The following is a 23,330-nucleotide window of genomic DNA, read 5'->3' on the forward strand; positions in this document are numbered from 1 at the left end:
ATTTTATTTACTCATTAGGATTACTATGGAAACAGCAACTTTACCAGGTCTGGCAGGATATCACTACATTACTCCGCACCACATCGTTAAAGCGCCAATCCACTAATCCCGTTCTTTCGAATTACAAATGCATCAGATTGTTTCATCATCCGATAGCTTAAAGCAAAAAAGGATAAATAAATTTTACAATAGAAAAGAAAACATTCTCAAAAAAAAAATTGAAATGTTATACCTAGTGTTTTTGTCAGATTTCTCTAATGCAATTTTTTAGAATAAGATTTTGTATCGACAACGGTCATCTGACAAAACACGTGGAATGTTTTATTTTATGTTTTATAACTAAGTTTTTTCGAAACTTTTTTTTGCACATAACAATAGTTTCAGGCGTTATATAACTTAACAGTAACATTCTGCTGTTTTGATAATGCATTGTTACTTATGTTATTTTTACCGGTCTTTAGTTGTGGCTCATATCCAAAAATGCATATATTAATACATGCATTTTTGGTTTTTTACTTCTGAGTTACAATTAAATAGCTTGTTGTATTAAACAACATAATAAGATATAATGGTCGAATCTGAGAGTGAGGTTTGAATGTTGAAGTGGTCACTGAATCTAGTTAACGTAAGTTTTCTCCTAAAGCCAATTATAGCTCAATCACATAGTCAATCAAAGTAGTTAATTATGTTTAAATTATAGTTAATATATTCATGAAGTTATCGATAACAAGAACTACTTATCGGATATAACATATTTAATAATTTTCAATATTTATAAACAATCAAGTCAAACTTCATATCCTTTTATTATATAACATATCAAAAAAAAAGAATTGATTATCTTAAGATTGTGTAGATATCAAATGGAATTATTGTACATGTGGGCATTGTTCTGAAAGGATAAGCGCTAAAGTTATTTTTATAATATGAAATATCCCAATATCAATTGCTCAAGTCAAGACTGTTTTAACTATTACAGAGAAAATGAACGTAATCTAGATTTAGTATGTTACCGAAAAAATATATTTCTTAGACAATATTTTGCCGCAAGTAAAAAATTGGTACTGGGAACAAAGCCAAAGAATTTACGTTTCAATTTTTATATATACATGGTATTTATGTAGGTGTAGTTTTTGTAGTGTGTTGATATTTATTAAAATAATTATATTATATTATTAGGCGTGAGAAACTTAAGCTGGAGTGTTAAGACTTTATTTGTTGAAACAAAGCTTTAAATAATGTTTCTGTTGAAAAACTTAAAGAGCTATATGGAGTGATTTGGGCAATTTGTGATTAAAAACACCTTTATAAGGTGAAAATTCTATGCGAGATGAAAGTTTTGCATTTAAAAATTCGGGCTGTGTAATATAAGTATTTTGTTACTAACTTGTAGCGTGACTCCTATGTAAAAATGTGCCAAATTATCTCTTCCTTAAGTTATTAACCAACTCTAAAAATGCTCACGTCACTTCATTTTTTTTTTAGATTTGCCTCTTATTGTTAATACGTAGTAGATTATATAGGTTTATTTAGATAATTAGCTTCTGTATGAGAAACTTTTAACAACCAAAAAAAATGTGTCTTTTTTTTAATATACTTCACAATATTTATAAATTTAGATAACTTTGAACCAGTTGTGTAGATGCATTCGAATAAAAACGCCTGGTTTAGGTAATACGGATAATAAAAGGGATATATCAAATTTGGTTTCATGTGTTAGACCCATATTGGTGAGTTTTAAACATGTGGTTTAAACTTAAAGTGGAATGTACTATTTTCGGTTGCCTTCTTTATTTCATAATATGGACTTCCTTAGGAAGAGTACAACAATAGCGCCAAAGCATAATTAAAAAGATTAATATCTTGAGTATTACCTAAACCACGTTTTAGTTCGACTACATCGTCACTGATTCAAAATAAATATATAAATATTTTTTTTTAATTTTCAATATTTTACGTTTTTACATTATTTAAATGGAGAGTCAGTCATTAGTAACTTTTAGTCAATAACTCTTACTCGAGAATTATTGTCTTTAAAGAAGTTTCTAATAAAAGTTCTGCGCGATTTATCTGTTGTAAATTTTAATTAAAACAGACTCTGCTACAGATATCTCTTATTAAAACTGTGGTAAAAAGATATTTTAGCAAGATATATGTATAGGTGTTTATATATATTATTGCTTACTAATATTATACTTTACCTTGTTGGTTTTTATACCGAGTCCAAATTTAATAATAATTTTTGTATCGTATGGGTAGTTGGTTACACCAATATTCTATTTTGCTGTTTATTTGTAGAAGTTGCCTCTGAAAGGCTGCTCCGGAAACTATTGATCGCAATTTTTTAGAAAACATCGATCTATCGAAATCCCTAAACGGTATATCAAGCTTAAAAAATCAGTGTTTTTTGTTTTATTTTGCCAATTTAATTTTCGTATATTTTTCATGAACATATTTGCATGCATATTATATTTCTCCGAATTTATGGATTTTAATTGAAATGCTTTAATTTGTCCTTATTATTTATTAAAACCTAAATGAAATGTTAATTTAACACAAATAGCTAGTGTGAGAAACTGTTGCCCTTAAAAAGCGGCGTCTTGACTTTAAATGTCTTAATTGGTGAAAAATACTTTTTTGCCAATATTTAAAGATTTGCATAGTCTTTTACATAAGTGGTCTAGTCCGTGTTCCCCGGTTTTTTCTTATTAACAGTGCTATCATCTCGTTCGACTCTTAATTTGAATCGAATCATCCAATGATCTGACGTAGTTATGGACTCGCGTCTATAGACTATAATCTACTTTGGCTCCCTCGATCCTACAAGGTCAAGTATGTCAAGCGGCAGTAATATTTTGTAGGTTATGTAATTATTTTTGAGTTGCTTCTATTCGAGTTGTTTCTTGTATTGTGGCTACTAAATTCTCATAAAATGGAGCATACATGCACGATATGCACGTCAATATTTTCCAATTTTTCTAATTTAAGAAAGCACTTGAAAAAGTTTCAGTGATCAGCAATAAAAATCTATGAAAAACATATGCTTCAAGTCCATAGTATACCTGGGTGAAATTTGATGACATGCCGTTTTAAATTAGCATATTTGGAAAACCTTTTCATGCATTTATTACACATTGCAACACATTTGAAAGTTTTGTTAGTACCGATAAGTAAATAAATCTAGTATAAATACAATAATAGACAAAAAACTATGTGGGTTAGATTGGAGCAGTTTCGGGCATGGACTGGGTTCATATCTGTACATTCCAATTTTGCCTGCTTTTAGAGAACATAAAAGTTGTATTGCAGTAGTCGGCAGCAGTGTTTATTTGCCAGGGATTGCTTTAATACAGATTACATATTATATTAAATATCGCTAAGAAGAACGAAAATTTGAAATGTCGAGGTGCCCCATGTCCAAACCTGCCCTACTCTATCCTAGCTATACAATAAAAGTACCTATATTTAATACTAAACTTAAATCAACTTACATGGATGAAACTTTTTCAAGTGCTTTCTTAAATTAGACAAATTGGAAAATATTGACGTGCATATCGTACATGTATGCTCCATTTTATGAGAATTCAGTAGCCACAATACAAGAAACAACCCAAAAATAATAATTACATAACCTACAAAATATTACTGCCGCTTGACATACTTGACCTTGTAGGATCGAGGGAGCCAAAGTAGATTATAGTCTATAGACGCGAGTGTAGTTATGTCATTCGATACTTCCAGTTTGTTCGATACCTTCCAGTTACGTTGGCTGAGTGTCTCCATTGTAAAGGCCCATACAGACTTGCACACGCATGGGTGAAGCTTCGCATATTCGCCATTCACGCTCAGAGCATTGGTTGAAAAGACAAATCTTCGCATATGCTTGCGTGCTCAAGTCGCTCCATCTATTTGTGAAAAAATGTCCGAAGTTTTGCTTATGGTTCGTGCTGCGTTTGTGCTTATTATAAGTCTATTAAAAAAGAAAAAATAAAAGAAAGATGGCGATGGTGAAAGACGTATTTATGTAAAAAAGAAGAACTCTACAAATGAGGTCCGATTTACTTACTATCAGATTAGGCTTTAGTACCTGATACCGGACAATTTCAAAACTTTACACGTATGTCAGTAGAAGACTTTGAACACCTTTAAGTAATATTTTTTTTTGTTAATAGGAAATTTAAAAAAAGTTTTTCTATATTAATCAGCTGTGTATATCTGATAACATATTATAACATTTTAATTTTTTTTCAACTGACCACTATTATGGCGGGAACTGAAAAAAGTAATATAAAAGGTCAAAAAATAAGGTTGATTGAAACGAGTACGCCATCACTTCTAAAGTGATTTTCCCAGTTTTTTAATTTTCACCAAATTTGTTTATTTTTGTTTAAAATTATCTATTAGGTTCCTACCAAATGATTTATAGTGACAAAGCCGGAATAAGAATACTTATAAACACAGTATGTCAATAAAATCATAATTTCTGATATCTTCATGTATTGTTTTGAAAATCAATCAATGGGCATAAAATGAAATTCGTAACACGTTTTTCTTAATAACTTCTTTCGATATTCACCTAGCCTTAGTTTTTACATTATACATATATTTTTTCAAATTTCAACAACATGTTTTATAGATTCTCGGATATTCACCACGGATTCCCGTCAATCCGTTTTCTAATTTTGCCTTTCAATTTGTTAATAATAGTGTATTTATTTAGCTTGAGCTACAAAAGGTAATACATAATATATAGATAGGGGAAGTGTGCCTGTGATGGACCCCTTAAGAAATTATTGTTACCATTTCTTTAGTTTTGTTGTTTCCATTTTTTTTTTTATACAAAAATCAATCTATCACTGGATGTCAAATATAGGAAAGAGTGAATTTTGTATTAATATATATATTTTTTTAATAATGAACGCCTTTAAAAAAAAATATGAGGGATCCATCAATGGCACATTGTGTGCCCATGTTGGCCCCTGTTGTAAATAAATATTATTTTATCTTATTAACTTCTTTTTTAAGCTTTAATAAAAAAAATAATTTGTGGGGTACAAAAATATACATATAAACTCAAAAAATTAAGTACATGATTCACAAATAAATGAGTTGCAACGGTAACTAACACCCGTACACTCAATGTGGCACCACGATTTACATACTCGACAGCGAATCCACTTTTCTTTGCTACGTGAGTGAGAGAATAACTCGTTGCAGTAAATGCAACTGGCATCATATGTATCTTCTTTTTTTTTTAAGGAATTCCTCCAAGATAGACTCATCTTTGTCAGAACTGTCATTTTCAATGACAAGTTGCCGTTTTACTGTTGTTGTTTTCTTAGTTTCGTTTCCTTTTCAATAACTTTTTCTTTGAGTTCTTGAATTTCTGGAGCGGAATTGAAATAAGCAGTTTTTGCACGAGTTTTGCATTTTCTTTTTTCAACGCCCCCAGGTACCGCTTGAGGTGGACGTAAAATTTCTTTCAGTGACACATTTAAAACTGAAGATGATGAGGTGTTAAGACCAGAAGTACTTGATTGATTTTTAATGTCTAACTCGATGGTACTGAGTTGAGCCTCCAATGGAATCTGCCTATCCGTTGCTAAAGCTGGTGCAAACTCCCAATCTTCAAAAATATCGGGATTAAAAGGATGAATTCCCGTCTTTTTAAATGAATTTATTGCGTTAGATGAAATAGCACTCTTCAAAAAGGTTCGATTAAGAAGGCTTGCTATTTTATATTTTGTGACTGCCTTTCCTGGGTTTTGACGCAGCCATAATTGGATTTCCTGGTCAAAATAGGTGTGAAGAGGACGAAAGAATCCGACATCTAATGGTTGAACGTGATGGGAACAGTGCGCCGGAAAACAAAATACTACAACCCCGTTTTCTTTAGAAAACTGTTTATAGACATGGCTTCTGGTGGCCATCTAAAAGTAAAAGAACCTTGTTCTCATTAGATGCTTTTGAATACCTTACAAAGTGCATTAGCCATTTACAAAAAATTTCAGTGTTCATCCTTTTTCCTGCACAAAAGCTATGCTACCAGCGGGAGCACCATTCATAAGCTCATCATTCATTCTTTGATGAGGATAAATAAGAGCAGGTGGAATATAAGTACCTATGGCATTCAGTGCGCACACTACAGTGACGTGTTGCCCCCGCTCTGCACTGCTGAGTGCCCCAACTTGCTTGCGTCCTTGTGCAGCGTAAACTTTCTGATATTTCTTTTGGACTGTGGTCAAATCTGACTCATCCATTTTATATATGTTTTCCGGAAGAAAGTTAAACTGCTCTAGAGTATTAGATAGTGCTTGAAAATAGGCTTGAATATTTGGCTTGTTAAAAGCCTGGGCTCTGGCCAATGGGCTTCTGGGCATCGCAAAGGTATTTGTGGGTTACGTCTTAAAAATCCCCTAACCCACTTCCAACCGGCAATTTTTTTTCCGATTAAAATCATGTTTTATATTATTCCTCTCGGTTACTTCAAATATCATCCGTCGCAAATCTTTAGAAGTTAGTCCAAAAAATCGTTTTTCCATTTCAATAATATGTTCGGCAATCTCCTCTTCGATGGCTTTAGACAACGTTGCTTTTCGTCCCCCCAAATATCTTTTAGAACAGTCCCGCTTAGCCAAACGTCTTCTTAAAGTTGTCTTCGGTACATTGAAGGTTTTGGCTGCTAACTTAAAGCCCATATTGCTATTTCTTACATTCTCAATAGCCTGTCGCATGTCATATTCATCCCACTGTTGCCTTTTTTTGGATGCCATATTTAAACCTAAAAAGAAAAAAATATATCTATAGAATAATTAAATATGTACATTGTTGCCAATGACGGACCCCTGGTCCTTCATAAGACAATTTCAAGGGGTCCATCATAGGCTGTTTAGCACAAATCACATAATTAAAACACGTAGTTAAAACGAAACAGTTTTCCTAAACAGCAGTGAGAAAAACAGATTCTAGCAAATAATAAAACAAAAGTTATCTAACATTAGGTTAACCTACTTTGTTATATCAGTACTTACCAATTTTAACTTTTCTATTTATTTTCATAAAATCACTTTATATTTGCACGAGTACATATAAACAACTAAAGAAAAGCTTTAATCAACCTAACCAATGCGACGAAAATGTATTTTGCGCGGTAAATTTAAATATTTAACTAGTGATCCATCATGGGCAGGGATCTATCGTAGGCATATTTCCCCTATTTGATTTGCGATTATATTTTGGCATCTGAAACAATACAAAAAAACATTGTATTTCAACAAGAATAAATTTAAAAAGCCGACGGACACCTAAGAGATATGAACATTTTCGAAAACAAACTGGCATGTAATTTACCTTAGTTAAATAGCTCCACCAATAAATAAAATAACATTTATTAGTTTACACCAGATTCGGAAACAAAAACAGCTCTAGAAGCAGTCCAATCTCTTGTTCACACACACAAAAATTAGAGTGAACAACCCAAATAACCGCCAAGTGAAATTACATACGCGTTGGTGAAGATAAATGTTCCGTCGGCGGCGTTACTTAAACTAATGACTAAGAGGTGTCACGACGTGTATGGATTCGACTAATAAACCGATTGTTTTTATTGATATGACGCTGCGCACTATTAGCCGCCGTGCACCTCATTACCCGACTCTCCCCTAAACTTACAACAATTAATTTGTCTTAATAACTCTTGTTAAAACAGTATAATAGGATCACCGCTGTCACATCCTTGGGGCCGACTGGATATAACATGCATGAAATCTATTTGATGTCGATATATCGATGAATCGATAGACTTATCAATGTTTAATGACCGTTTCTATGCGCGGCTCCTTTGATGATAGATGAAACAGTAACAATGAAAATGAAACATTGGTGGAGGCAACTATACGATGCACAAACAAATAGCAATATGCTATCCCTGAATCTAGAACGTTTAGATTGTTAAATTAATTATTTTTTACATTTTATTTCGGTATGAAAACTTACATGCTTTTTGTAATTTTACGATTTTTTAAATTTTTATTCCATTTGACTTCAGATTGAACTTTCATCTAGTCATTCTTAGCTCACAAGTTTAGCCTGAACCTTAAAGTAATTAATAAAAAGACAATTAGTGGACCAAGAAAACTGCTTTAGGAAATCGCCTTGTTGGTTTTTTGGTGGCGTAAATTTTGACATAAAAAAAAAACTGTGTATAGTAAAGTTGATGCCGCCTTGTAAGCTAAACATGCTAAGAGGGGCCTGTTAAATCATCTGTTAAGTAACTCGAGTAACCAAATAGAATTTAAAGGATTTATAAAATAAAGATATAGAACAGAATCTATTGACTTCGATTTTATATTATATTTTCTAAGACTGTTGACCGAGTGTATTAGGCTAGATAATTAAACAGACCTTTCTTGCTCTTTTAACTTGGACTATAATTAGGGACAATCCTTTAGAAATTATACCTTGTTATATATAACCTAGATTTAAATATGCACCAATATTTATAGTCATTTAACACGTCTAAGTAGAAAAAATATTTCGAATAAAGGGAATATGCCTAGGAGTAACTAAACTATCCAATAATAAGTCGCCAATGAAATTTTTTACCCTAATTTTCACACATACGTAACAACTAGTAACAGCTAGCAACAGCTGGGTGTTTTTTTCAACATTATTATAGATAGTTTAAAATTTTAAGATCAATGTAAGTTGACTCATTTGCTTTATGATTTGCAAGGTTCTCCTTTAGAGCAAATTTAAAAAATGGAACATTTAATGTTTTATTACTGAATGCTGAAATATCGGCCTATTTTAAATATTTGGTAATGGCTGGCTTTCAGAACTGTTCGTAGTGGCTGTCAATATGAGACAAGAAAATAAGATTTTAGGAATTAAAAGTTTTACAGTTAGATTATTTTAAGCTGATATTAGCCTATGGGGATGCTGTTTTCCTATTTGTATCTTTTAGTCTACTTAATGTAAAATGGAAAAAAATTGAGTAAATATTTGTTTTAATGATTAATATTTTATGATACCCGTTTAGATATACAGAGAAAATTTCATGAGGAATAGTGTGCAAAAATGTGTTAAAGAGACAAAACATTATTAGATGCAAAATCAAACGTTCCTCTGTATATTTAAATTATCGTGGGTTTTTTTAAATAAATTTATTAAGGTTGGTTCATTTTCAATTATAAGCACTGTATAATGCGTTGTTTATAAACCAGTCTCGGTATGTAATACGAGATAATTAAAATATCGAACTCGTTCGCTTCTGTTCCCTATTTAACCCGGCGTAGTGCCAATTTCTTAAAATTAATATTGATAAAATTAACCAATAGTTTAGAACGAGGTATTATGGAAAATCGGCTTTCGTTATTTATTGTCCATTCTCAATCAAGTGGCTAGACATTAACAAATCACCTAAGAGTGCGTGTACAGTGGTATATGTCTGGTCTGTTGGATGTGAATGGAGTGTAGATAGAAAGGAGAATCGAACGTTGTAAAAGCAAAGAAAAGTCAGCTTAAAGTGATCTTAAAATTTACTCCAAAATAAAATTTTTGACAGAAACATTTACATGAAGAGGGCAAATGCTGGCTAAAATGTCATGTAATTTAATTAATCAATACCTACTCAAAATTTACATAGTGTAATTAACACGTTGAAGGGTGCGGCGCCAGTTTTATAATAACGTTATATCTGATCTAAAAAAATATAAAAAGCAATCGTTCTTTTGGAACTTTTTTTTTTGAGACGCAGATAGACGTCAGAGGCTGTACAGCGTCAAATAATTTTTTGCAGTAAACTTAGTTATTACGGGAGTACCAGGATTTTTTTCAGGCCAGTGATCTAAATTTTTTCTTTTTATGTCTAGATTAGGCTGGCTGGATAGATTGTCAGTTCGTCTGCTATGGTTCTTATGTCACTAGATCTTTAGCTTCCATATTTTGGCCAATTTTTAGTACCGATTTGATAAGTCGATACAATATTTGCGATAGATGTAAAATGCGTTCCATACGCATATATCCAAAAGATGAAAAATTACTTTTTTTATACCAACAAACTAATTTTCGTAGCGATGAGTTCTAACTTCCTCTGGTTTGATTTTTTCTTTGCCAAATTTATTTTTCATGGTTATAAGACGTGGATGGTTACGTGTTGTTTTAACAAGTACGTCCCTCTTGTCTTTACCTTTTGAAACAAAAACTCGTTGATTGGATTTAAGAGTCTCATTTGCGTGAGTCTTAATGCTTAGTAGTGTATCCGATCGTTCAAAGCTATAGCATTTGTCCACGAACAATTCATGTCCCTTTAAGAGGTAAGGTCTCATTAACTTCAGTACTAGAGCCGCAACTTTGCTATTACTTGAATCATTATTTCTTTATTCAAAAAATAGCAATCTGAGGTTGTTAGTTCAAGAAACTGTATCCTGTACCGAGATTTTTTGCCCTCTAAAACCAAGGCGACCACGAAAATGCAATAGACTTTCGCGAGTGAAAATTCTTTCCCAGATAGCACAAATCTATCCAATGATTATCCATTAGATATCACCTTTTGAATAAAGGGACTGTCCGATGGATATCCATGTAGCGACAGCAAGTATTCAGTGCATACTACGAATGAAACACTCATGTAAATCCTTTTGTACACCATTTGTGGATACCCGCTGGATTCCAATATCGGATATTTAGCGTTACGGTTTTAGCTCGGGAGCAATAAATGGTGCGTAGATCTCATATTTTAAATTAAATATCTAAAGTACGCATATTTTTTAAAAGCAGCAAAAACCTGTCCAGTGGTGGACGTTCTCTGGATACCAAGCGATAATCCCTTAAATCCCGAAGTTTAATTCGAAGATCGAGAAACTCAACTTCTCGGCCTGTTACTGTTGAAGAGATGATGCTATTTTTAGGTCTATGCTTGCTGCAAGGGCAAATACCTACTCCTAATATGCGCCGTTCCTTTTCGCACTGAGATATGCTTTATTTACTTACTATATGCTCATCTTATATTTGGCTATATTAGGTCGGAAAGGCGATTCGAACAGTTGCTTAGGGTCATATACTACTCTTCTCCTCAAACAAAGAGTAAAGCAAAAATACAATTAGTGCAACAGAGTGTCCGGTAACCTATACGGATATCCAGTGGGTATACCAATTTCGGCATGACTAAAGATATTTATTAAAAAATAATGTTGTATATTCCAGGGGACCTTCATATATGGATACGTCATTACATTTTGATAATTATTTATCAAACCAAACGGCAAAAGCAAAAATGACATACTTTAACGACTCCTATAATCTCATACATATATTTGCTTACAATTAAGTAGGGTGCTTTAATGAAAAACTAAGTTGGTAGTGGTCAAGAGATGAAAGCAATATATGAAATAATCGTATATTCAAAATTCGGCTTGATCTTCTTGTTTGGGTTTAGAACTAGCAACTAAGGCCCCACCATAGTCATTTGTACATTGAATAAGAAAGTCTAGAATATTTGGCGTAAAAAACAGTTCAAACACTTCCAGAGAATTTGAGGTAGGGGAACACGGGGTACAATGAAACACAAATTTAATTTTAATTGTTTCTCTTTTTCGATATAAGTCTATTAGGTTTAAATGTGTTTTAAAAAATGTCCTTCGGTACTAGGAGTACATGTATAGAAGTATCAAGAGCCTTATAACTACCTATTTTGTCCAACAAACTATTGAAATTTAGGAAAAAAATGTTTCATTGTGCCCCACCACTGGGGCACAATGGAACAAATATAGGGGCACAATGCAACATACCTAGAGTACTATATAACAATGAAATCGCTTTAGAAGTATTCTCAATAAAAGACCTAAATATTTTTAGAATTTTATTTCAGTAAAAAAAATGGAATATAAGTACAGCCAAATAGCGAAATAATTAAAACGTTGAATATAATCATTAGCCAATATTTATATTGGTAAAGTCGATTCCGAAAGAAATATATTGTTTTTGGCGTTGGGTTGATCCTGCAAAAACTGGGTTCCCTAAAACCATCTTAATGCTATTTTCAGCGACTAGTGATACGTCTGGAACTGATGGCTCTACAAATTTGTTATATCCTTTTTTTCTAAAAAAATTTATCTCGTAATCTCCATTTGTATCTTTTCCTTTTGTAACAATTCCAACGTAGAACTTATTATTGTGTCGGTTTAATTTAAATTCCACCAGTACATAATCATTTGGCAGAGGTGACCTATCCAGATTTACGAAATGATCTTCAGTCACGATGAAAAGGCCTTCATCGTCGTCTAAGTCGTCATCAGTCTCAGTGTAGACTACATCTTCTTCTTCAGATGATGAGTGCTCCTCTTCGATTTTTTTAAATTTCTTTCTAGCATCTTTGTCAAAATCCGTTATTTTTCTTTTGGCAGTTTCTTTCTTTGATGCTGATACCGCAATTTTATTGCCAAGTGCGGTCATTTCCGGGGTACTGGTTGCAATCATACTTTTTCCTTTTGCTCGAGCCTTTCTGTTGTTTTTTCTATTGCCTGCCTTGGGAAATCCCCTAAAATCTTCAGGTCCACATAAAGTATCTCCGTTATTACTGTTGCAAGTAGAAGTACTGGGGTTTTCAAAGTCGTTATTGAAGCTTGAGGTATTATTGGCAGATACTTCGATTTCCATTGCTGAGTTGTTTGTTTTTTTAGCAGGAGTATTACTTGGCGAAGAATAATGCTCTTTTTCTTGACTAGAAGTAGTTGGTAATTCGACCATTGGTCGGTCGGTAACATAATTACATAAATAATCGGCATCGGTAAAAACATGTCTATCGTATGGGTAAATTCCTGTTTTCTTAAAGGCCGCGGTGATGTTTGATGCAGTCATTCCTCTCTCGTGAGCAATTTTTACAAAGCCAGCAACATTGTAGATAGTTGCTGTTTGGCCAGGATGCTGCATCATCCAAGTATCTATTGCAGCATTGTAATACGTTTTAAATGGCTTAAACACACCCACGTCTAACGGTTGCAATTTATTGGTGGAATGTGGGGGAAAAGTTAACATAGTCACTCTATTTTGTTTGCACAAATTAAGTGCCTCTAACGACAAATGACTCTCGTGATTGTCGCATAAAATTAGAGTGGGCGATTGCATGCTACTTTTTGTATGGTGTATGAAATGTTTCATAACTTCAACAAATAATACTGAAGTCATCCAGCCGGACGGATTTGCCAAACCAAGAGTACCAGTAGGGGCTTCCTGCACCATGTGAGGCTTAAAGTGTACGCGAGGAAATATCATAACGGGGGGAATAAAGTTTCCACTTGCTGAGATGAAACAACAGGTTGTGACGTTAGTACCCTTTTCAGCAGTAGTGCACTTACTAACTTGCTTGGATCCTTTTTCGGCAATTATTTTTTGGGGTTTTTGAACTGTGCATGTACCTGTTTCATCCAGATTAAATACTCGTGTTCCACCTGCAAAGTGAGTATTTGCGTAAACCTTAAGCAAATTATCAAAAAATGCATCCACATTTGCTTTTGTGAAAGATGTAGCCCGGGACAAGCTACATCCCTCAGGCGTTCGTTGACTAAGCGATGGATTTCTTTTTAAAAACCCATAAAACCAATCTTGTCCTGCTGATTTGTTAACGTCCCATGATTTTGGATGTTTTATTTTATTTATCACAGCCATTTCATAAGCCAGCTTCTTGCATTCAGTTACTGGGAGACCATAAAACATTTTGGAACACATTAGCAAATATTCCTTTAGTTTATTTTCTTGTTCCACATTAAACACTTGTCTAACATTGTAGTTCGGAACAAACTTTAAATTTGTATCACTCTCATTGTTTTTTTTCTTTTTCACATACCTGGATAATGTTACGAAGTTAACGTTTTTTAGTTCTGCTGCCCGTCTGATGGAGTGACCTTGACAAACTAGCTCGACTGCAGCTTTCATGTCATTCTCAAGAAACGAACCTTTATTGGTTTTTCTTTGACGATTTCGAACCATACTGGAATAAAATAGAAAAATATTCGTAGAAAAAGAAAAATAATTACACGATTTAAATGTTATGGGGCACCTTGAAACGTTTCAAAGAGCCCCGTCGAGTAATGTTTCATTGAACCCCAAACATCCATATTGTTTATTTTATGCCAAAATAAAAAAATACAAAAGGATTAGAAAAAGGAAAATACATAAAAGTAAATAAAAAATATAAACGTTTCGAATTAAGCTACCCAACTAAGTAAAAAATTGCAATTACTTACCTTAAAATCAAAATATGCTCCTACGTAAAAATTTAGTTTTAGCACCAAGAAATACACTTCTCTCGACAGCGTCCGAACTACTACTGCGGTTTTAAGGAAATAAAGATGACGAGAGCTGGTAGCGATCGAAGCGCCACTGACAGTAACAGATTCTCTTTTAGCCGCGAAAATTTAAAATGAGAACAATGTTTCAAGGTGCCCCGTGTTTCAACGTGCCCCGTGTTCCCCTATGCGCAATATTTGCTTTGATACCACTACGTACTTATTTTTGGCACAGGTAGCGTATATTTTTATTTTGTGGTTCAGATCTAGCGTCTTGTAAATTGATTGATACCTCTTTGTCTTCTAATTGTTATTCTTATACTCTTTTTTAGCTTTTGAAACTACACTAATTCAGCAAATTACAAATAACCGATAGCAAGTACAATAAAAATAAACAACTACTTACCTTATTAATCTACGAAACCTGCGTAGAAAACATAAATTGTAAAGTACGTGTAGCACACCTTACAACAGAGCGTCACTACCTCATATACATATAAGGATAGGTACATGAAACCGAGCACTACTTTGTTTTTAACTAAATCATATAAATTAGTAAGTTCGATGCTATATGTATTTAAAAAAAAACGTTTGACGCTATGTAGCAAACTGTTGCAAAGTAGGTTGAAAGAATTGATGCTGTACAGCGTGATCGCCCTTCAACGTGTTTGGCCACTTAGGCACATAGAGTATTTTATTACAACCAAATAGCCATTGTTAATTTGGTAAACGTATTATGTGCCTAAATTGTTAAAGTTTTAAAATTTTATTGGCATTACATTCGTCTGAAAACTAGGGTAAAAATTTATTGTAACAAGCATATAAACTCCTAGGCGTAATCTTTATTGAATGAATAGATGCTTTATGTAAACATCAAGATAACGAATCTATTCAGCATAGTATAGTTTTTGGTTGTCTTTCTTTTACTGTGCAATCTAAAAAGGAAAAAATATAGAAGGTGCTTATAAATGAGTGATCTCAATTATTATAATATGGAGAAGGTCAGGTTATATTATTATTAGTTTGCAATTTGCAATTGAAAAATGCAAATGAAATTCAATTTTGAGGCAATATTCTATTGAATAGTAGTCATTGTCCAAACTAACCGTCGTTAATTGGAAAAAAATATCGAGCAACTGGGCTAATTATAATTATTACAAATGTATGAAAACATTAATTCCAACAATTAAGAAAAGCATTAGCTAGTTAGGTATTCTGCTAAACCATATGTTAGTGAACAGTTCAACAAATTCGTCGAGTTGAACACTATTTAGGAATTAAAACATTGTTTTTTTTTTTAGACATATGACTGCTTTGCAGGCATTTTTCTTTTCTTAGATTTAAAGCAATAAGCAGCTATTTTTGAAAAAAAACCAAATAGTAACAAAATTTGCTCTGCTATCTAATAATAAGTGAACCTCTCCTCATACTACACCTTCTATATCATTTATTTTATCTTGCATAAATTATAGATAGTAGTAAATGTCTAACGATTCTAAAATGCCAAAATTATATATTACAGTATAAAAAAAGAGTGGCATTGCTAGTTAACCCACAAAAGAAATGATTTTATTAATTTATTTTTAACCTGTATCTGAAGTTGGGTAGGTATAATTTTCTATGAGACTTTTTATATGTTTATAGTCATAAATTACAAAAAATCTCATTTCTTGCTCACTAGTATAAAAGAAACGAAAAGCAATGTTACCTAAAAGATTAGACATCTACAGAATAAGATTTGAATTTGAAAATAATGTTAAATTAGTATTATTTTAGTTGATAGAAAAGCTGTGATTTTGATTTTTCAGGCCCTGTACTTAATGGAACTTAAGTATAGGGTTTAAATTTTTAAATGTAGAAGTAGATCGGAGACTTCAGGTTTTCCTAACGCTCTATACTCGTGCTATAATTAGTTCTATTGCGAGTTATTTCTTAAGCTTTTAGCTTTAATTAAATGGGCGGCTCTCAGTAGATGTCGTGTTGTGCAAGGCAGTAACCCAGTGTAGTGTAGCAGCACCAAATTAAAAGACATTTTCTTCTCATGTTATATTAACATAATTTATTTCTTCTAAATGGTTACTACAAATTAATATAATTAGCATATTGGTATTGCTATATAACATTAAATGGATTTTACGGTACAAATAAATATTAACATATTAAATAACTTTACTCATGATAAACATGGAATTTACTAATGATATTAAAAGAGTTGCCTCTTTTTGCGCTTTTATAATAATTTATCCAGTAGCCTATAATATGTAATCTAAAAAAAACATAATTTTTATATCCTGTATATTTTTCAAAAAACATAAATTTAATGTCACTATGCCATTCTCTTTGGGCATATACAAGTATATGCAAATTTGGTATATTTAAAGTATAAGTATTTTGAAATTAAAGTAAATATGATTAATATACACGACTGAAAAAAATATTTTTGAATATAGCTTAATCACATTTTAACAAAATATATTTATTATAAAAAGTAGATTTTCTGTCCCATTTGCGGACGCATTGAACACAATCATTAAAAATATAGGTTAGAGCCTTTTTGAATACAGGGTTTATAAACAATTATACTAGAGAAAATTATATCATGGCTATAAGTGGTTGTCTTTGTATTATTGCTTTAATTGATTTATAAAACGTATTCTTAATACGCTAAAGTATCTTCAGATTCAACGTGTTGCCTCGAATTGTCGCAATACAAAAAAATTAATTGCTTGCCTACCGTAGGCTTCAAGAGATATACTGAAGGACAGCTTTGAAGAGAAAATTTGCAAGTTAAACTAGCTCTTGAATTGAATTGACACTTGAGAAAAACTTTTCAAGCATCATGCAACATGGCGTTAAAAACAGCATAACGTTACTACCATATCCTTGCAGGACGGGTATTTTTATTTTGTAAACTTAAGCTAAGATTTTTAACCCTTAACTGGTGACCCTATTTTTAAGTATACAAATGAGTCTGCCAGACTCTTAGTTAAAGCTGATTTTTCTAAAAGTTACCAAAAAAGTTGAAATAAAAATTTCTATATAAAACACTCAATTGACGGAAAAGACGTTTAGAAGTTATTATACTCTAATGGTGCAATTCTTACAAATTTTCGAGAACACTGCAAGCATATGGGTTTTTGGCACTTGGTACATAAATATGCAGTCTTCCTTCGTAATTTGGATGGGCAGATATAGCGATACTTCCTTATTTCAAGCTTTTCTTCTTGATCATTAGCCTTGTTGTGGGGAATACCAAGGATACTTCCGATAAGTTCTTTCAGTGGCTTTTGCATTGTTGGCATTTCAAACCTTCTTTGTAAATTCAATTTCAGATTCAGCTTTCACACAATTAAATATGATGCTGATTGTTAAATGATATACATTGATTTGTTTTTGATAATTTTATTATACATATAGGGGAGGCCGGGGTTAGTTGAAACAATTTTCAAAAATAATTTTTTTGTAAAAAACTGAAAACGGAGAAAAAATAATCAAAATGCATAAAGAATTGTAAAACCCTCTTTTATTAATTATTAAATAATTAACACGCCTCTCGTTTATTAAAATAATTTGTTTTTCTACAAAATAACGAAAAAACTTAGAATAACGAATAACTTAGGCACGCTGTTACAACTTGCCCCAAGTCGGGGTCAGTTGAAACTGGACTGGGGTTATTTGCAACAGTAGGTTTTATTAACCTATATTATTTTCTATAGATATTAAAAACTAAAAAAAGAACTGATAGGAATCTAATACTTAAAAACATACAAAAGGACAAGACTAAATACGTTCTGCAGTTAGTCTGCAATCTACATGTCATCATCGGAGTCGCAATTCTGACATACGAAAAATGGCGTTATGTTAGTACACTCCTCATGGGCCCAATAATGGTACTGAGTGCACTGCACCCATTTTTCTTTTGGGCCAGAAATATTAAAAGACCCCCCCCCCCTAAATTAGGCAAAATGTTTCCTCTTCCTCCTCCTCTGAGCTGCAGGGTGCCTTCGATTTTCGAGAAGGGCGGAATTCTGTTGTAGTCTCTGATTTCGATATGTTTCTTTTTACCTTTTTTTTTATTCTTTTTGATTCTTTTGCTCATGCATAAGTTCAAGCTCTTGCTTATTCGGTGTGTCGGTCCAAATGGTGGATTTGCCTCGCTTTCTGCCTTTTCTTGTACCAATGCGTTCTGCAGCCTGTGAAGTGGGTCGTAAATCTTCTGGAGTAAATCGATACTTGTGAATACTAGTGGATGGAACAGGTTGTTCTATAATTTGCGGTTGACAACTTCTAACTCATCGTTGTTTGAAGTCTTTTCAAGGGTAACAAGAAGTGGGGGCAAGTGAGTCTGTGCTTCCCCATTTTCTTCTACCTCATGGGCAATTACCAGTGGTCGGTCACTAACTGCAGAAGGCAGAATCTCGTCCTCACTAAAGATATGCCGATTAAAAGGGTATATTCCCGATACTTTAAATCCAGCTTGGATGTTGCTCGGTATTGACGCTAATGGTAGTGCTTCTTTTGCAATCGCAGGAATGTTATATATCGTCATTGTTTTGCCTGAATTTTTTCGCATCCAGGCATCCCTGGCAGCATTGACATATTTTTTTAAGGGCCCGTAGACAGAGCGGTCTAGTGGCTGTAATTTGTGGGAACAATGCGGGGGCAAACTAACCACTATTATCCGATTTTCTTTACAAAAATTAATACCGTTTAAGGATAAATGGGATTCATGATTATCCAATAGCAGCAAGACAGGTTTTTCCTTTGTGGCTCTAGTGTGTTTTCCAAAATGTTTTAAGAAAATAACAAACTCAGTTTCTGTCACCCAGCCGGAAGGATTGGCCGCTCCAATACATCCAGGAGGACCATTATTAACAAAATACTCCCTGTAGTTTTTTCTAGGGAACAAAAACATTCGAGGAATTGAGTTTCCATTTGCGTTAACTGCAAAGCAAAATGTGTCCAGAGTCCCTCTTTCGGTCGACGTCATAAATCCTACTTGTTTCGTCCCACGTTTCGCAATTACCCTGTCCGGCTTTTGTACGGTCGTCATGCCCATTTCATCCACATTATATATACCTTGGGGCTCAAATGTATAGCGGTCCAAAACTTCCTGCAAAAGGTCAAAAAACTTTGCGCGACATTGTGTTTATTAAAGCTCGTTGCACGACTAAGGCTTGTTGCTTCAGGACACCTTAGAGATAATGTGGGATGACGTTTGAGGAAAGCCGACAGCCAATCTGTTGACGCCATATGATTATCTTTCCAATATGTTCTTACTTCTATATTATTGTGAATGGTATATTCATAGGCCAAAGTATAATTTCGACTGTTCGATCAAATAAGATGCCAACTCTTCCTTCATGTCGTCAGGCAAAACCTGACGGGGTCGTTTGTATCCAACTTAAAGCGGTATATCTAAATTTAAAAAAAATCAGCCGTGAAGACAAGACCAAAGAAAATAATCACTGGACAACACAACAAAACATTAAATTAAATATTCTTATTCTATAGGTAATGATTTACCTTCTTCATCCGCCTGCTGTTTTCTTTTGCAAAAACCTCGTAAGGTCGAATAATTAATGTTAAAATCAGCAGCCGGTGTTCTGAAAGATTTTCCGTTGTTTATAACCTCATGGGCAGCCTGTTCAAAAACATCCACAGGCGTCTTCCCCCTTTCAGTTTTTCGCTTGTAAGTTCGCATTTTATACCTTAAAAAAACACATAAATTGTTGTGGGGAACATGCCAAAAACAGAGCTTCTGACGGTATTAGTCTGAGACCCAATAGACCTACAAATTTGTTACGCGCGCGATGAATATCTCTCATGTGTATTATTCGTTCTCTCTATGTTTTATATATATAACGTACATACAAAATCGTTTGGGGGTAAGTTGAAACAAGTGTCCACTTACCCCCACAGGACTGTTTCAACTAGCCCCACAGGACGGCATTTTATTATATTTTTCATAACTAAAACTAAACCGAAAAAATCATGCATTTGAGAGTAGAATATCATAAAACATACCTTCGTTCACTATTTTTCTAAAAATATTATTAATCCTTAAGGTTTTTACACTGTTATGAAAGAACAACTGCGTCGCACTTTATTTACTCGACCAGCTTAAAAACTTAAAATGTGTGCTTGCTCTCACAGTTGGAAGCCGACTGATCTACGGGTACACTCGATCTACAGGGCGAGCTAAATCGATATTTTTCGATACTCCTGCCATCTACCGTTTTCGCGTGAAAGCGGATGTTTCAAGTTGCCCCTGTGTCAACTAACCCCGGTCTCCCCTACTATATATGTTAATAATAAACGTTTACGTTTATCGATTGTATAATTACTTTGCTTGCTGACAGACATGTTCTGAATGATAATGATGTACTTCTTCCTCTACCACTCGCCGTCTTGGAGCTCTCCTCGCATCGGTACAATGTTGTCACGCGGTAAAAAAAAAGTAAAATTTAAATGAAATTTTATACAGGGCTTAACACAACTTATTGTAATAGCAATCAATTAGCCGCGAGTATTTATAACATACGTATGTATAATAAATTTTAATTAGTTCCCGTTAAGCTTATTAATTGGTTCGAAAACCTGTCCTAGCCAGAGATAAAATTGCCAGACTTGAAGCGTTTAATATTTACAAAGTGAGTCGTATTCAGCGATTATTTATAACTGGATAAGTTTACTTTAAGTGAAGTTTTAAAAATCCTGTTAATTGTATAAAGCAATCACGCTTTATTCAATGCATACTAACTAAAAGGTAGCAAAAAAAATTAGTGTAAAATGAGTTTTGCTACTCTAATATATATTTTTCTATTATTTGACTTTATAGATTTTCTTTTTTAGTTTTAAAAACTGTCCTTCAAGAGTATCACTAAACAGTAAAATAATTGATGATTGGATCGTTTTTCCAAGTGTTTTATAAGTCAATTCTCAAGTTACCTAAGATTTAAGTAAAAGTAAGATTTTGAATTTATTGATATTAAGCGTGAAAAATATTAAACCAATACAATTCTAATAGAGGAGTATTAATCCACTTTATCGTTTTGAGATGCATAGTAAATATAGACTGAAGCCGAAGGTCTACTCGTCTTACGTCAAAACATACTTACAAGACAAAACAAGTTTTCAAATGATTTTGGAATTACCGACATTTACTTATTTTTAAGAAACCTAACATTTCTTTGACCAGTGACTAGTAAATTATAAAGACAAAAAAATATATATTCCGATATTATTAAAACTTAGGCACTAGTTATATAAAAAGCTTTTTGCTTGTTTACTACACAACACGACTATAAAATGTTTGTTTAGATTTGTGTAGTTTTGTATCTTTAACCATATCGTGCTATTATTACATATCTGTTTAAAAATTACCCTGAACTTTATATGGGTTAGTTAGTACCTATTAACCACACCTGTAGTGTTTTGCTCAATATGTTATTCCTTTAATTTCCGTAGTTGTTGTTGAATTATAGAAATAAACATTTTTAATACCGTCTTACCTTTTATCCTAGGCTGCGTTTTTCAAGCATCAAAAATATGATATTAAAACAATGTATTAAATTCAAAAGCTGTGATAATTAAAGAAATCTGTCAAGTTTTTAGGCATGAATTATTACTTGCCCAAGTTAAAAATGTTTATTTTAAAAATTGTTTTGTTAAGTTTTTTACCGTTTACGTCATATATGCAATTGGTAAAATACACGTTTAGAATAAAGAGGCATATATATACAGCAATGGATCGATGTTAGTTTTCTGCACATTCAACGCTGATTTATCTATATGCAAAATGTTGATAAAAAAATTTAGTGTAATACAGTTTTTTTGTTTAATAAAGCGTGACATTTAGTTTGTTGTTTTATTTAAAAAAAAAAACACGTTTTATCCGAATAGAGCGTTCCTTAAATACAGGAAGATTTGTGGATATCCTTATTACATCTTACACAGTTGTCTGGAAGTTGTTGTTCTATTTGAGCCTTATTTAACGAATCTTCTGTATTTTATTGATAAGGCCAGCTTAAAAGTTAGAATTTGGTCGACATACTTGATATTACCGGACGGTAATACTTCACATAGTTAAAGACGTCCAAGGAGGATATTGGAAAAGTCAAAATAAACCATGTATTTAGCGTAAGAAATAAATTTTTCTTTTTGATGTTTTCTTTTATTTTAATTTTCTCGATTGTAGATCGATATAAGGCGTTGGCCCATCTAACAACAGTATTTTGAATGTTTATGTTCATAGGGGCATAGAAATGTCATCCATATACAGGGTGTTCGAAAAATAGACGAAGATATTTCAATGGGTGATTCCTTGTAAAAAAATATGAGAAAAAGTTTCTATAAACATGGGTGCGGAAATGCACAGTTTTCAAGATACAGAGTGATACATTTTTTTAATATTAATTATTTTTCTAAGAGAACTGACACTTGTCAATGTCAAACCTCCATGCAGAAATAATTTTTTCTTTTCCAAGGCACCTATCATTTTTTTACCAGAAATTAATAAACCAATTATGTCCAGTGACATGCAATAAATCGAAATCAAGAAAAAAATACTTGATTTGTTGATTTTTTTTGTAAAAAAGGTGAAATATTATTAAAAAAATTTAAGTATAGTATTATAGGTACTTATTTTACTTATTGATCTTTGTTAAAAACAAATAATAACTGTTTCTCATACTTACCAATATCTAATCTATGAAAAAAAAATATTATTAGTGCCTGAAAATTGGCCAGGCAGAAAATACGTATAATACGTTGAATTTTGTCTTTTTAGCAATCGCCAGTTGGTGATTTGGGTCCCATACATGATGTGGCAGCCCAAATACTTGTCCGATAAACAGTTAGAACAGCTTCTTTATCAAGAAGATATCACCGAAACTATGGCTGTTGACTCAGAATGTGAAGGTGATTCAGATGCAGAAGACAATATGCCATTGTTCATCATTTTTAATGTCAAATAATATCCTCCCTTCCCATCAATCTGGTTTTAGGAAACATCATAGTACAGCTAGTTTACTTCACCGATAA

The 23,330-nt window shown here is 32.9% G+C and overlaps 1 protein-coding gene across 1 annotated transcript in view; it reads left to right on the forward strand.

Moving 5' to 3' along the window:
• LOC126737308 (poly(rC)-binding protein 3) overlaps window positions 1–22,145 on the forward strand; it is a 145,736-nt gene extending 123,591 nt beyond the window's left edge. The window contains exon 9 of the mRNA XM_050442179.1: window positions 19–22,145. Coding sequence (XP_050298136.1) covers window positions 19–106 — 88 coding nt within the window. The 3' untranslated portion in view covers window positions 107–22,145. The remainder of the gene's footprint in view (window positions 1–18) is intronic.
• Window positions 22,146–23,330: the final 1,185 nt, after the last annotated feature.

The sequence above is a fragment of the Anthonomus grandis genome, chromosome 1 (genome assembly GCF_022605725.1).
Source record: "Anthonomus grandis grandis chromosome 1, icAntGran1.3, whole genome shotgun sequence".
In the NCBI taxonomy this organism is placed as follows: Eukaryota; Metazoa; Arthropoda; class Insecta; order Coleoptera; family Curculionidae; genus Anthonomus; species Anthonomus grandis.